Genomic DNA, 15,654 nt, shown 5'->3' on the forward strand with positions numbered 1-15,654 from the left:
TTTAATGCTGGGATTACAGATGTGTACCACCTTGCCCATGTCTTGCTTTTTTTTTTTTAATGTTTATTTATATGTATGTGTGTTTTACCTACATGTATGTCTGAGCGCCACGTGCATGCCTAGGACCTGTGAAGGCCAAAGTGTCAGAGCCCCAGGGATTAGAGTAGAGGCAATTGTGTTGGGAATTAAACCTAATAATTTTGTTTGTTTGTTTTGTTTAGTTTTTTGAGACAGGGTCTCTCTGTGTAGCCTTGGCTGTCCTAGACTGACTTTGTAGATCAGGCTGGCCTCGAACTCACATAGATCTGCCTGCCTCTGCCTCCCGGGTGCTGGGATGAAAGGCGTGTGCCACCACACCTGGCTCAATACTCTTTGTTAAAAAAAAAGATTTTATTAATTTATTTATTTTATGTATAAGAGTGCTCTATTTGCATGTACATGCCAGAAGAGGGCATCTGATCACATTTCAGATGGTTGTGAGCCACCATGTGGTTGCTGGGAATTGAGAACCTCTGGAGGAACAGACAAGGCTCTTAACTGCTGAGCCATCTCTCCAGCCCTGAACCCCACCAACAGTTTTATACAGTAGGTTCAGCTCCTTAATGTACAGACTAAGCCATTTCCCTAGTCTAGGTTTTGTTGTTGTTTGGTTTGGTGAGGAGCCATGGAACAGTTAACTCTGGTATGCATGTGATGTACATATGTGTAGATACAAATGTGTTCCCTCATGCATGTGCATGTGGAAGCTGGGGGTACGGGCAGGGTCTGAACTGAACCCGGAGCTTACCATTTTAGTTAGACTGACTAGGGTGAGCAAGCCTCCAGGTCCAACCTGTCTCTCTGTGTTGGCCCCCTCCACAAACACACACTCTTACAGGTGTTGTCTGCTGAGCCTGGCTTTTATGCATGCTGGGCTCTGAACTCAGGTCCTTAAGCGTGCACAGTAAGAACTTCACCCACCGAGCCATCTCCCCAGCCTATCACTTCAGCTCTAGCTATTATATTTGAATCCCAGTGCCTGAGAGGGAGTAAAAGAAGAGTAGGAAGTATACCCTCATCCTTTAAGGATGCTACAGCTAAGGGGCCAAGCCCTCAACTCAGTGCTAGAGTGCTTGCCTAGCATGTGTGATCCCCAGGAATGTCCCCAAGATGGATTGTTTTCATCTCTTAAGATGTCCTCAGGAGACCAGCGCAGAGGCTGAGTATGCATTTGATACTCCTGACAGAAAGAGGAGAGAGGGAAGTTGAGTTAGAAGAAAAGGAAGGAGGATATTTTTCCCTTTTTAAGCTTTTTGAGAAACTTTCAACATTAAGACTTTTGAGCCAGGTGTGGTGGCCCACGCCTTTAACCCTAGCACTTGGGAGGCAGAGGCAGGCAGATCTCTGTGAGTTCCAGGCCAGCCTGGTCTACAGAGTGAATCCAGGACAGCCAAGGCTACACAGGGAAACCCTGTCTCAAAAACAAAAACAAAAAAAAGACTTGTGTTTCGAAACATGCCTCAATACTTTTTTTCCTACTTAGAGAAAGAGCAATTTTTGTCCTGTGGTCTGACAGGACAATGCCCTTTTATTGCAGAACCTCCTTATTGGCAGAAGGAGAGAGACTCGTTTGGGAGACGGTTTAAGGTTAAATTTGACCACTTTCAAGCGTGCCCTTATTTCTCTGCTTGTGGTTTTATTTAGGGTATAATAGCCATGATGTCAGAGTTCAATGCTATGTAGCTTTTCCAGGACCATTAGCAGTGCATTGGGACAACCTGAAGACTCCTGCAAGGGAGGAAGAATGAGGAAAACCAAACTGAGAACAATTGAGCTCTTGAAACAAAACATCGAGTTCTGACTACCCCACCCCCCGCCCACACACACACTTTTGATTAGAAATTATTTTAAATTAGCATCAGAAGCTTTTTATCTTGGTAACTCACTTTTTGTAAAAATAGCATTTTTAAGTATAAGAAATAAGGTAGTTATAAATAATTGCTCTTGAAACTAGCTAGGTTAAGCATATTGGGAAACATTGATGAAAAGTTCAGATAATGTAATGATAGTCTAATGGTGGCTGCTGAGGAGCGGTCCCATTGTTAGATAGTCAACATACACCTCAGAGATAAAGAGGTACCTTAGTGGTCCAGTACTTGCCTAGCTTGCCCGAGGCTGTACTTTCATCCAGCACACATACACATGCAGAAGCTAAAGCAAAAATAACCTTTAACCTTTCAGGGTCAGAGCTGTTTCTATCACAGTTGACATCCCCATGGGATATGCTATGTGTTCAAAACTCCCATCCACCTTGGCAAAAAAAAAAAAAAGACTCTGATGCTGCTAGCTTAGCTAACAGGACAGAGGAGTGAGGTGGGTCAAGGGATCTTTGCATCAAGTCTTTGGAGTTCAGGTTCCAGGGTTATACATTATATGTGCTTCCAGGAATGTCTCATGGAGATCCCCCTGCCCCTCCATGTTCTCCTTGGCAGGGATGCGTTCCACCTCCTAGACTACGAGGCTCCCGTGTAGTCTGGATAAACACTGACTGGTCCCTCATCAAGAACAACAAGTTAGAAAGTGTTGTTCTTGGACTCTACAGGAGTGACTGAGGGCTGTCATCATTAAGGAAGAGCCCTGCATCCAGGAAGGCCCAGCCACAAGCAAGGTGTGTTGGGTAGCTTATTGCTCAAGGAAACCATTCGGAGAAAGCCTAGGGTAGCATGCCTAGCTGCGCAGTGAGCGATCCAAAAGACTGCCTTGCTGAGACAGTCAGGCTGCTGCTGTCCTTGCTAACCTCCTCCCGTGCTCCTTACCTTGTGACACTCCCGTTACCTATGAACACTCAGCTAATTTGGCTCTATATTTAGTTGGCAGAAAATACGAAGAAAAGAAATTAAAGACATGGACTGGAAGGCAAGTGAGCAAGATAAAATATGAGAGCCCCAGAAAGCTGCTGAATAAATGTCAAATCAGAGGCAACAGGACTGAAAGGGGGGATTTCAGTAACATGGTGGGAGAGAAGATTCTAGAAAGAGCAGTCTTGATGCCAGCTGGGTTTGAAGTTTTCTCCTTCTTCCCATGCAGGAAGTGTTTGACACTTTCATCCATGCAGCCACTACTTTTAAAAACATTATGTCTAAAAATTAAACCACATTCATAAAATAAGTAACTGGCTTTTCCAGTTTTCAAATCCACAGGGCCACTAAGGTAAGTATCATCAAAGGTAACTAGAATTGCTCCTTTGGCCATTAAATGTAGCCTTTGAGGGGAAGGGACAGAGAAGTGGTGAGCTGAATAAAGAGTTGCAGCGTGGGGTGAGAGAACAGTAAGTCCTGCTGTTCTACAGCGGAGTGTAGGGGGGGGTGCGTTGGGAGACAGGGACCGGGGAGACATGTAGAGTTCCAACACAGAGAAATGGTGAAAGTCAGGGTCTAGAGACATCAACCCTCCCTGAGCTGATGCTTACGCAATGGATACAGGCATTGGGTTATCATGCAGTACCTCCTGCTGCTTTGTACAATATGTCAGTTGGAAATGAAAATTTCAAATTAGCATTGTTGATTGCCCACCAATAAAAGCCTCTACTATGCATGATACATAATCTCATTTTATGTGCACCTAATTCCAAGATTTGTTTTGTTTGAACCAGGGTCTCATTATGTAGCCCGTGCTGTCTTCACATTCGACCCATAGCCCAGGATGGCCTTGAATTCACCAAGATACACTAATGACTAGGTTGTAGTTTAACCACAGTTATACAGCTAGTGTGTAACAAGATTGGGATTGAGCGTCACAGCTTTGCTACAGATAATTGTACAGTTTCTGTTAGGCTGTTTGGGATGTCATTAGCTCTTGAGGAACTTTAACAACTTTTTGGTTTTTGTGCTTTGAGACAGAGTTTCTCTCTGTACTGACCTGGACTTGCTCTGTAGACCATGCTGGCCTCAAATTCACAGAGATCCGCCTGCCTCTGCCTCCTCAGTGCTGGGATTACAGGCGTGCACTACTGAGCCCCGCAACAACTCCATTTTTTTAATATAGGCTAAACTATAGCCCAGGATGACCTTGAATTATCTTTGTAGCTAGTATTGGTCTTGGATTCCAGATGTTCCTTGCTTTTACCTTCTATATTCCAGCATTATAGCTATACGCCACCACACAGAACTCCTCTGATAACTTTTTATACCCTTGCATGTCTAGGTGCTGAGCTCATAACAAGTAACTCTTCAAAATGCCATTAATAATGTCCACCAAGGCGGCTGGAGAGATGGCTCAGCAGTTAAGAGCACTAGCTGTTCCCAAAGGTCCTGAGTTCAATTCCCAGCAACTGCATGGTGGCTCACAGCCATCTGTAATAGGATCTGATACCCTCTTCTGTCACGAAGACATACATGTGAATAGAGCACTAAATACAAATAAATAAGTAAATAAATATTAAAAAAAATAATGTCCACCAAAGAAATACGGGGCTGGAGTGATGGCTCAGGAGTGAGTCCAGAGTGCTTGCTGCTTTTTCTGAGAACCCCAGTTCAGCTCTGAGCACACATACCAGGCAGCTCACTTTGTAGGTGGCAAACAATATCATTACTAGGACTGTGGTGTTTAAAAGGAGCCAGGGGTCACCGTGGTCCCAGGCGTAAGGAGCAGCTTGTTCTTTGCCTGGCTTTTCATTCCACCTGCAGCCAGAGAGCCCTCACCCTCAGCCTTTGTTTTAGCTGCTTCAACCCCTACTGCTTCTTTTTTTGTTTCTGCTTGGACGCTTTGTCTTCTTCCTCCATCTCCTTGGCTGCTTCTTGAACCGTCTCAGGGGCTTTTACCTTTGTCATCTGACAGAGTACCTGTTGTCCCTCGACTGATCCCAAGCCAGAAACCTCATAGGTCATTTTTAATTTCATGTCACAGAGTATACAATTAACTGATGTTATTATGACTCAAGGCTTTTGCTTACTGTTTGCATGGTACATCCTTTCTCATTGTTTACCTCTCAGAATGTCTCTTGTTAAACTTAATAACATACACAGTAGGCTGTAATTCCAGCATTTGGCAGGGAGAAGCAGGAGGTTGCAGAGTTCAAGACCACCCTCAGCTGCACAGTGATTTCAGATTCAGTTTACAAGAGACGGTCTCAGAAACTAAAAATCCAAGATGGACATGGTGGCGCACACCTTTAATCCCAGCACTTTGGAGGCAGAGGCCGGTGACTCTCAGGGATAGTCTTGTCTATACAGAGAGTTCCAGGGCACCCAGCCACATAGAGAATCCCTGACTCAAAAATCAAAACAAACAAAAACCCACAAACTGTGTGTGTGTGTGTGTGTGTGTGTGTGTGTGTGTGTGTGTGTGTACCTTGTTTCATCTAGTCTGACAGTTTCTATTTTTTTAATTGGCAATTCTTTTTTATATTTTTAAGAGGTGCTGTTCCTCTGCTGGGATTTTCTTTTTTGTTGTTGGTTTGTATTGTTTTAAAAATTATCTGTATTATCAGTAGGCCCGGCTAGCAATCAAGACACAGACACTTGTTATATTTTTAAATAGCCTTAGTTAACCTGGGGCAGGGCAGATATCAATCCTCTAAACTACTTCCCATAGTGGGGCGGGCATGGGATCCCGGCCTCAATCCCATGCCATCTGCTTCCAATTAACTTCTATCAAGCTACGTCCCATCCATAACCCCAAATACTTGCTCATGTTCTTCATCTGGGCCGGATTCTCCATCCACGCCGGCCATGTGCTTCTCCTCCAGCTAACCCATGGCGGTCTTCCTCTCTTTACTTCAGGTCTCCTTTCTCAGAATTCCTCTCTCTAAGCCCCACCTACCTCCTTTGCCCTGCCCAGGTGGGATGGCTTTTTATTAAGCAAAAAGTTGGGTCAGACAGCAAGCAGTAATTAGCATCAAAATACATCAGACCATCCCCCAACATCTCCCCTTTTCTGTCTAAATGAAAAAGACCATTTTTAAAATATGTAGTAAGTACAATTGTGAAAAATTATAAAAACCAATAGGTAAGACTTACACACATAATTTTTAATCAAAATGTGTTTGGCAACCTTGTAGAAAATATTATCTATTTTATCTTGGTAAATCTAAAGTTTTGAACCTAAATCAACATTTATTAAAGCTCAAATCTATCAACCTAAAAGTATCTTTTTAATTTCTAAACAACTAAACTTAATTTAAAAATTAACTATCTAGTCTTTAACCCCATCAGAGACTTGAGAAGGAATAAATTAACTACCTGAATAAACAGGAAGTGCAGGTTGGCAGCTTTTAAAATGAAAAAATGACAGAGACAGTTTACTGTCTGAATAGACACCCAAAACTCTCTATAACGTTGGAGCATCATCTTTAGCCTTTTGGCCCGGTATATTTGACAGACACATTTGTGAAGCAGGAACTATTGAGGACTTGTTTACCCTGTCTTGCCAGAGTCTGGCAGTTGACTCTGTCTGTATCCAAGCTTGTCCATTTTAGGCAGAATTCTGTCTTTGGGAGAAACGAGGACATTTTTGTCCTGTGGCTGTTTTGTCACACTCAAAGCCATCTCCACAAAGAGGTTCTTTAATGCTCATCATCTTCTTTATGTTAGGCTTGGTACTGTCAGGAGTTAACCTGTCTTATTGTCAAAGAATCCTTAAAATTATAAAAATATTTTTAAATGTCATATTAAACAAAAGGTTGGGTCAGACAACAAACAGTAATTAACATGAAAATACATCAAACCATCCCCCAACAGGTTTGTTTGGTTGGTTTGGTTTGGTTGTTTGAGACAGAGTTTCTCTGTTAGCCTTGGCAGTCTTGGACTCACTTTGTAGACCAGGCTGGCCTTGAACTCCCAGTAATCCGCTTGCCTCTGCCTCCTGTGTGCTGGGATTACAGGTGTGCGCCACCTCCGCCTGGGATTTTCTTTTTTAATTCTTCACATACATACACCCCAAGTGTTCTAAGTTCACTTTGATTCTGCCATCTGGACGCCAGGGGCAGTTGTCTAGTTTCTTGAGTGTGGCTTATGTTTTCCCGTTTCTTCATGGTTTACTAATTTTGAGCTGTGCTATGGATAATCCATTTTTAACATTCTGGATTCTTGGGCTGGAGAAATGGCTCGGCTGTTAAAGGCTAGGCTCACAGCCAAAGATGCTGGATTCAGAGCTGGGCAGTGGTGGCACACACTTTTAATCCCAGCACTCGGGAGGCAGAGACAGGTGGAGCTCTGAGTTTCAGCCCAGCCTGGTCTGCAGAGAGTGTCCAGGACAGCTAAGGCTACACAGAGAAACCCTGTCTTGAAAAACCAAGACAAAACAAAATTTGGATTCTGTAATATTTTCCTGAATAATGATGATTTTTCTTTATTCTATCAGGCAGATATTTTGGCAAGACTCAAACTTCAAACTCTGTCTTGTCTGTGATATTCAGCCATTAAAATCTCTGTCTAGTTCACAGCCTTAAAGATGCTGCTTAGAATCTGCTGGGTGAGGAACAGAGAGGTTATGGAGAGATTAGGGCCCAGTTTTCATCTAGAATTTAGAATTCTTCCTGTGTTTCCCCTATTTCCCAACTGCAATAGTTGTCCCAAACTTTGTATTCTCCAAGCTTAATAAGACCAAGTGTTTCTATTGGACTTTTGTCTGTCATGGAAAAATAGCATCCTCAGCAAACTAAACAGGGAGTCAGTGCTCTCAGTGCTCTTTTCCCCTGTGTCACCGTGGCTTTCACTTTCTGCCTACCTTGCTGTTGTTCCCTCCCTACTTTTTATATTCTGAAAGTTCACAGTTACTCATCTAAGCTCTGCCTTGACCTTCCTGGAACTAGAGCGCCCTTGGCATCTTCCCTCACCTTGCATTAGCGCTCTGTACAGAGGGCTGGAGAGTTGGCTCAGGGGTTGAGCATGCTTACTGGGATTACAGAAGACCTGAGTTCAGCTCCTTGTTCCTGCATCAGGGAGCTCATGGTGGCTCAAAACTCTGATGCCCTCTTCTGCCTCCTTAGGCACCTGCGTACACGCAGACAGACAGACAGACAGACACACACGCACAAGCACATTCATTATTCTTTAGGTAGCTGTCTTGGTTCCTATTCAGTTGCTATGAGGAGACACAGATGACCAAGGCAACTTATAAAAGAAAGAGTTTAATTGGGGGCTGTACTTACAGTTTCAGAGGGTTGGTTCATGGCCATCATGGCGGTAGGTAGGCAGGCACGGAGCTGGGAACAGAGGCTGAGAGCTCCCGTCTGATCCACAAGCAGGAAGCAGAGAGAGCTAGACTGGGCCTGGTACAACATTTTGAAACCTCAAAGCCCACCTTCGGTAACATACATCCTCCAACAAGGCCACACCTCCTAATCCTTCCCAAACAGTTCCCACGGCTGGGAACCGAGCATTCCAACGTGTGAGCGTATGGGGCCATTCTCAGTCAAACCACCACAGTAGTTTCAGCTAATATAATGTCGTCCTCCCTGACCCTGAGGACGTTTCATATAGTCTCACCTTGCCTCTCTGTTACAATTATGGCGCCAGCATAAGATTTATCTGCCTTAATCAACTCGGCTCATCCTGAACCCACAGAGCTGTACTTGGTGCGCCACTCATTGGACACTGAACCCTCTTGTCATACTGCGTTAGTTAGCTGAAAATAGCCCTCAGTCTAACTGAAGATATTCCTTGAGGGACTGCGTACTGCTGCTTTGTTTTTCTCTTTTATAGGCTTCGATTTGTTTTTTAATTCAGTAGATTCTGTTTCGTGAGGGTTTTGAATGAATGGGCCATTCTAATCTTAGCAGCCCTGAGAGTTGTGCAAGACATGCTCTGCCCAGGTGGCGGACAGTCACAGTGCCTGTGTCTGAAATGGTGGCCTGGCAGAAGCAGCCGGTTCCTGAGGGTTCCTCTCACGCCGCCGCTTCCTGGTCGGTGCTTCTGCGCTCATGTGAATCATTATATTTTACTCACTTGTTTTGTGGGGAAAGGAATAAATATTCCATTGTGTGTGTGTGTGTGTGTGTGTGTGTGTGTGTGTGTGTGTGTGTGTAGGTCAGAGGGCAGTTGGTGAGAACTGGCTATCTCTTCCACCACTTGGGTCCAAGGGATGAAATTTAGGGTATCAGGCTTGAGAGGCAGCACATGTACCCGGCGGCTTCTCTCTGACCTACGGTGTTCCTACATTCATATTCAAAGACTTGGAGGCTGTTAGAACTGAAGACGGGGAGAGCTAGAGAGGACTTAAGACGATCTGACAACATCCCTTTAGCTTACAGATGATCTCATTGCGCTTGCCGGGCACCTGCTGGACAGTCGGCTCCTCTGTGTGCCCGTGTGTGGAGTAGGAAATCCCATGTGTCTCTTGGTCCCTTGAGCAGATCCTGACTCTCTGGTTGATCTCATAGTAACAAGTCCATACAAGCAAGGGGCAGCTTTGCACCAAAGAACATGTGGCAGTATCTATGGGTTATGTTTTGTTTTGTTTTGTGTTTTCAGACAGTACAAGGCATGGAAGTAGGCTTATACGACCGTCAAATCTCTAGCACTGAGCTACTCCCCTGCACCCATGAACATTATTGAGTGTCACGCCTGGGGCATTTTTATTGGCTTCTAGTTAGGAGAGAGCAGAGATGCTACTGAACATCCTGTAGTACACACGGCAGCCCTACAGCAGAGTTATCTCATCTAAAGGACCCACATGTTGAAGATGAAGAAGGCCTGTGTGGTTACGCTCAGCTCTCTGCCCTTTATTTAACTTTCATTAGAGAAAACTCCTGGTGCATCACTGTAAAGAAATCCCCGAGGTTGGATGTTTATAGCTACAGGGTTCATTTTGATCATTTTTCCAGAGGTCCAAGATCAAGGGACTGCATATAGAAATGACCTTCCTCCAGGCTGAGTCCCAAACTGGCTCAGGGGAGTACATGGCAAGAGAGATGGAGGACACACATGTGTGTCCTGTCTGTCACTTTCCTTCAAATAGGAACAGACTGGATGAGCCTGTCTAACTCCAGTCACCTCCCAAAGGCCTCACCTATGAAGATCATAGATTAAGTTTCTAATCTCTTAATACCTCACAATGTAAATCCCCACACACAAACCCTTGGGGACACATGCAAGTCACGTGAAACAGTGGTGAACATATTTTCTTGCTGTGAAGTTCTTCATATCAAATTTCTTTTTACGATTTTTAAGAAATTATATGTCTGCATTCATGTGTGCAGTACTCAGGGAGGCCAAAAAGCCTCTTATCCACTGGGGCTGGGCTTGCCACAGTTGTGATCTGCCCGACGTGGGAACTGCTAACTGAACCCCAGTCATCTACACAGGCACCGAGAGCTCCTGACCGCTGAGGCTTCTGTGTTAGTTTTATGTGCTTACCTTGCAGTGACCAAGGCAACTTACAAAAGGAAGCATTTAAGTGAATGCAGAGTGTCAGAGGGGTGAGTCCGCACTGGCAGAGCAAAGGCGTGGTCGTAGGAACAGCTGAGCGCTCACACTTGTGGGAGGCAGAGAGCACACTGGGAATGACATAAAACCTCAATCTCACCCACAGTGGCACACCTCTATTGTCAAGGTCACAGCCCCTATCTTTCCAAACAGTTCCACCAGCTAGGGAGCGGGTATTCAAACATAGGAGCTGAGGGAGGCCATCACATTCAAACCACCACAGTGCCTCTCGGTCCTGTTCACACATACGTGTTCATTTGTTAGGTCTTCTCTTTGTTTCTGTTTGCTTTGAGAAGAAAAAAATTAAGTAGCTAAATGTAGGAAGAACGTCTAGCAGTCCCATTTTTCTTGTGTACATACCATTTAAAGGTATTTGGATGAATGGAAAAAAAGTGGAGAGAGCTAATAATGGGGCTTGTCCCCACCTCTTACAGCTCTTGGGAGAGAGGGACAGTCAGGCTGGTCAAACGGTTTCTTCATGCTTCCTTACCCCTCTGCCCATGTCCAAGCACGAAGGTGACAGCTGTGCAAAGATGGAGAGGTCAATCAATTTCTCCCTCTGACTTCCTGGTTGCAGAGGCCAGGACAGGGGTGGAGCAGGGAGAGGAGGGGGACTCACATGCCCAGAGTGTAGTTTGGAGGATGGTCCCAAGTGGATAAATTGCTTTTGCACACACTTGAAAGTCATCTTTCCTCTTCCCTCTCTAGCTCTGTAGCCCGTGGCAGTCATATGACATCTTGCTCCAGAAGCGTGTGAGCCTGTGCTTAGTGTTTGCCCTCTAAAGCAGCTCTTACCTCTGCAGGAGCTTCAGGCTGGAGGTCACATGTGGCCGAGTGCTTATGCAAGGGCTCTTCGTGGCCAACTTATTTGTTATTTATATCTAGTCTGTCTGGCTCCTCTTTTTAGAGGAAAAAGAGATAAAAAAGAAAGCCAACTATAGTGGACTGTGTCTGTCAGCCAGCTAGTTGGGAGACTGAGGCAGAAAGTGGCTTGAACCTGAGTTTAGGACCAACCTGGGCCATGTAGGAGACTCCATCTCTTAAGAGGACAAAAGCCTCACTGTGCAGCCCTCGCTAGCTTGGAACTCACTCTGTAGACCAGGCCGGCCTCGAACTCACAGAGAGAGAGGCGCCTGCCTCTGCCTTCCAAGTGCTGGGATTAAAGGCGTGTGCCACTATCCCCAACTAAGATGTAATATTTCTATGTTTTCTCACATTAGATTTCCATGTTAGTGGGTGCACGTGTGCATGTGGGTGTGTGTCCTCATGTCTGCACATGTATGTGGAGGCCTGAGGTGATTCTCAAGTGTCTTCCTCAGTTTGTTCTTTGAGACAGTTTCCCGCCCACCAATGACTCCCTGGGTGGCCAGCAAGCCCTGAGGCTCCCTGTCACTCCTCCTTGGTGCTGGGATCACAAGTGTGCTTCACCACAGGTGGCTGGTTTATGGACTAAGCCATCTCCTTAGCTTGATGTCTGGTATCTTTAACCTTTCACTTATTTTCTTTTATCTCAACCTAAAAATTCTATAAATAACATTTCAGATGCAAAAAGAAATGGCAGAATAAATAAGTAAATCAGCAGTCTAAACCACCACCTTCAACAGAGGGAGTGTGCCTTGAACCCTCGCACCCTGAGAGGAGAGTCAGAATTAGGCATGTTCCATAGGGTTATCAATGCATCCCTGCTCACAGGACCCTAGAAGAAGAAACTTTGAAAAAAAAATTTTAATATATGCAATTTTGTGTCTGCATGTACACCTATACACCAGAAGAGGGCACCAGATCTTCTTATAGATGGTTGTGAGACACCATGTGGTTGCTGGGAATTGAACTCAGGACCTCTGGAAGAGCTGGCAGTGCTCTTAACCTCCGAACCATCTCTCCAGCCTGAAAGTTTGAATCTTAAATGGGCCTGATTGCTTAGGTAAATAGATAAAAACAAAATTAATTGACATGAAAAAATATACACGTTATATTTATACACACATATACACTCACTAAATCCATATAGGTAGGAGTCAAGAATTGTAAATATATATATATGGTTATAGTTATATATAGCTATATATGTATAGTTATATATAGTTATATTACATATATGTGTAATATATAGTATATATAATTGTTAACTGAAAGTTAAATGAGAGTTAAATATTTTAATGCATATAGTAGCATATTGGTGGCCCATTCCACCACTTTTAGCACTGCTAATGGTAAGGCTCTGGTCTTGGAACTGTAGAAGTGTGTACTTGACACCAAGCCCAACGATGTGATTTTCACCCCTAGGACCCGTGTCACATGGCAGAGGGAAAAACAGACTTGTGCTCTAACTTGCATACTTATGCCATGGTAAATAAATCCCACCACCACCACATATACACAATAAGGATGTTTCGAAATTTTGTAAGGCCTAGAGAGAACTCAGCAGTGAAAGGTGCTTTTGCTCTTGCAGAGGACCTGAGTTCCGTTCCCAGCGCCCACGTTGCAATTCACAAGTACCTGTGACGGCTGTCCCAGGGGACCTGACTCCCCTTTCTAGCTTCCCGAGGCAGCCACACTCGTGTGCACGTTCTCACGCAGAAACACACTCATACGCATAGTTAAAAATAAAGTAAGTGTTTGACACAGGATCTCACTATGTAGCTCTGGCTGTCCTGCAACTCACTCTGTAGACCAGGCTGGCTTTGAACTCACAGAGATTCACCTGCCTCTGCCTCCTGCTGGGATTAAAGGCGTGTACCACCAGACTCTGCTAAAGTAAATATTAATTTTTAAAAAAAAATTCTGGTTACCATGTTTGCTGAACCTTGAGGGATAAGAGTTGGTTTTAGTGTGTGGACAGACTCTTACTAGTACTATGAATACAATGGAAAAGATACATTTGAAGCAAAAATGTGTAACTTTGACTTAAAATTGTTTGAGAAGTGCTTATCAGAAAATGTAAAGTATATACTCTTTGGCAGGAAAAAGTAACATGAGACCAATTTGTAACTTTGTAATTGAACCCAAATACAGATTTTTTTTTTTTAAACTCCTTAGAACTGGTAATATAGCTCAGTGGTAAGAGCAGTTTGCTAGCAAACATGAGGCCCTAGGTTTATCGGTAGCACAGCCAAAAGTGAAGGTTTGTAGTCATTTATGGAAAATTATTAAAGATGCTACTTCTTGGTGTTAAAACATGACCATATTACAGGCATGTTTAGTATTTATTAATTGGTGTGTATGTATGTATGCATGTATGTATGTTTATACACACACATACATGTGCATACACTGTTGTGATTGTGTGGGGCTCAGAGGACAAGTTCTCTCTTTAAATCCTTTTTTTTTTTTAAGATTTATTTACTTATTTATACAGTATTCTGCCTGCATGCCGGAAGAAGGAACCAGATCTCATTATAGATGGTAATGAGCTACCGTGTGGTGGCTGGGAATTGAACTCAGGACCCTTGAAAAAACAGCCAGTGCTCTTAACCTCTGAGCCATCTCTCCAGCCCTCTCTCTTTAAATCTTGAGGGTTACTGATGCACCTGAGGTCAGGCTTGGCAAACAGTGCTGTTACCAGCTAAGCTATCTCAAAGTTCCTAGAACGGGCGTTTTTCAGGCTGCTCGTCTGGCAGATGTTTGAGGTAGGATCTCCATCTGTCCCAAGCTGCTCTCGCACTTGCTGCTGCTGCACAGGTAAAACTGACCTGCACTTCTGGTCCCCCTGCAGCTGCTTCTCCATGGCATTGTAGGCAGGCATCGCCAGAACCAGTTCCCGAGGTGCTGGCATTGGACCTGGGGCTTCGCGCATGCTAGACTAGGACTGTGCTACGTCCCTCGTCCAACTATTTTTTCCTGATCCAACTTGTTTACTATTTTAATGCTGTAGCGTAGTGTCAGTAAGACAATCTCATATTATATCATTAGGAAGAATTGTGTAGAAAAAATAACAAAGTGCTTTCTTCATTTTTAGGTGTGTGGTTTTTAATAACAGAGGAGTGGCAGGAGAGAGTCTCTTGGTAAGTAAATTTAAATGACAAGTCTCATGTTCATAATTTTTGAAAAGAATCACTTCCTGTTTTATAATGAAATGTGTCTTTTTTAACTGAAACTATTTTTGCTATATTCATTATATTTTAACATCAGTAGATATTAATGTGTTTTTGTTGATACTGTTTTTTCCAGACAGGGTTTCTCTGTGTAGCCCTGGGCTGTCCTAAAACTTGCTCTATAGACCAGGCTGACCTTGAACTCACAACAGTCTACCTGCCTCTCCCCTCCAAGTACTAGGATTAAAGGTATGTGCCACCACCACCCAGGTATGCCTGTCATTTTTAATGCAAAATACATTTTCTTTAAAAATGTAACCATTATAGTCTGGAGATACAGCTAAGTGTTTAGAGTTCTTGCCTGGCATTTGTAAAGTTCTAGGATCGATCCTAGTACCACACCAAAAAACCAAACAAAAACAAGAAGATCTTAGTTACTGTTCTATTGTTGTGAAGAGACACCATGAATAAGGCAGCTTATAAAAGAAAACTTGTTTGTTTGTTTGTTGTTTTTCGAGACACGGTTTTTCTGTGTAATCTTGGCTGTCCTGACTCGATTTGTAGACTAGGCTGGCCTTGAACTCACATCGATCGGCCTGGCTCTGCCTCCAGAGTGCTGGGATTAAAAGGGTGTACCACCACACCTGGCTAAAAGAAAGCTTTTAACTGGGGCCCTGCTAACAATTTCAGAGGGTGAGTCAGTCCATGACCACTATGTTGGGGAGCATGATAGCAGGCAGATAGCAGTAGCTTTAAGAGTTCACATTGGATCCATGGGCATCAGCTGAGAGAGCAAAACTGGACCTGGTGTGAAGCCCACCCTAGTGACACATCTTCTCCAACAAGGCCACACCTCCTAATCCTTCCCAAACAGTTCCACTTACTGAGGACCAAGCATTCAAACATATGAGACAATGGGGGATTTTCTCAGTTAAACTACCCCAAACAACAAAAACAGTACGTGTTTCTCTGCTATAAAAAGAAATTTAGCTGGGTGGTGGTGCCACACATCTAATCCCAGCACTCCAGAGGCAGAGACAAGTGAGTTTGAGGCCAGCCTGGTCAACAGATTGAGCTCCAGGACAGGCAGGAAACCCTGGTTTTTTTAAAAAAAAAAAAAAAAAAAGAATGAGCAAGAGAGATTTAGTTTTGTCATGCTACACATTGACGGTATATTATATGCTTATTTGACAGCCAGGCTTTACATAGAAGTAATA

General features: G+C 43.9%; 1 protein-coding gene across 1 annotated transcript in view; it reads left to right on the forward strand.

Annotated features, from left to right (window-relative positions):
• The window catches only part of ABHD3 (abhydrolase domain containing 3, phospholipase), a 51,194-nt gene that overhangs the window by 8,542 nt on the left and 26,998 nt on the right, over positions 1–15,654 (forward strand). Inside the window, exon 4 of the mRNA XM_084778062.1 lies at positions 14,362–14,407. Coding sequence (XP_084634188.1) covers positions 14,362–14,407 — 46 coding nt within the window. The remainder of the gene's footprint in view (positions 1–14,361; positions 14,408–15,654) is intronic.

Source organism: Acomys minous (genome assembly GCF_964271855.1).
Source record: "Acomys minous genome assembly, chromosome: 4".
In the NCBI taxonomy this organism is placed as follows: Eukaryota; Metazoa; Chordata; class Mammalia; order Rodentia; family Muridae; genus Acomys; species Acomys minous.